The sequence below is a fragment of the Eimeria mitis genome, genomic scaffold (genome assembly GCF_000499745.2).
Source record: "Eimeria mitis Houghton genomic scaffold, Emh_scaff248, whole genome shotgun sequence".
In the NCBI taxonomy this organism is placed as follows: Eukaryota; Apicomplexa; class Conoidasida; order Eucoccidiorida; family Eimeriidae; genus Eimeria; species Eimeria mitis.
In genome coordinates, this window is record NW_013570818.1 from 16,223 (window position 1) to 16,442 (window position 220).

At 56.4% G+C, this 220-nt stretch overlaps 1 protein-coding gene across 1 annotated transcript in view; it reads right to left on the reverse strand.

Moving 5' to 3' along the window:
- The window catches only part of EMH_0005310 (uncharacterized protein), a gene marked incomplete at both ends in the record, with an annotated part of 456 nt that extends 253 nt beyond the window's left edge, over window positions 1-203 (reverse strand). The window contains one exon of the mRNA XM_013497117.1: window positions 1-203. Coding sequence (XP_013352571.1) covers window positions 1-203 — 203 coding nt within the window.
- Window positions 204-220: the final 17 nt, after the last annotated feature.

The following is a 220-nucleotide window of genomic DNA, read 5'->3' on the forward strand; positions in this document are numbered from 1 at the left end:
GGTGGTGCTGCTTTTTTTTTGCTCCTGTCGCTTCTGGTGCTGCTGCTGCTTGTGTTGCTGCTGCTGTTGCTGCTGCTGCTGCTGCTGCTGTTGCTGCTGCTGCTGCTGCTATCCTTTACCTGCTGAGCTTCGCTCGGGTGAGCGAGGAGCTGCAGCACGTGCTGCCAGTGCCTTTCATCCCCTTCTTGCCCATGTGACAACATTTTCGCTACTGCTACTG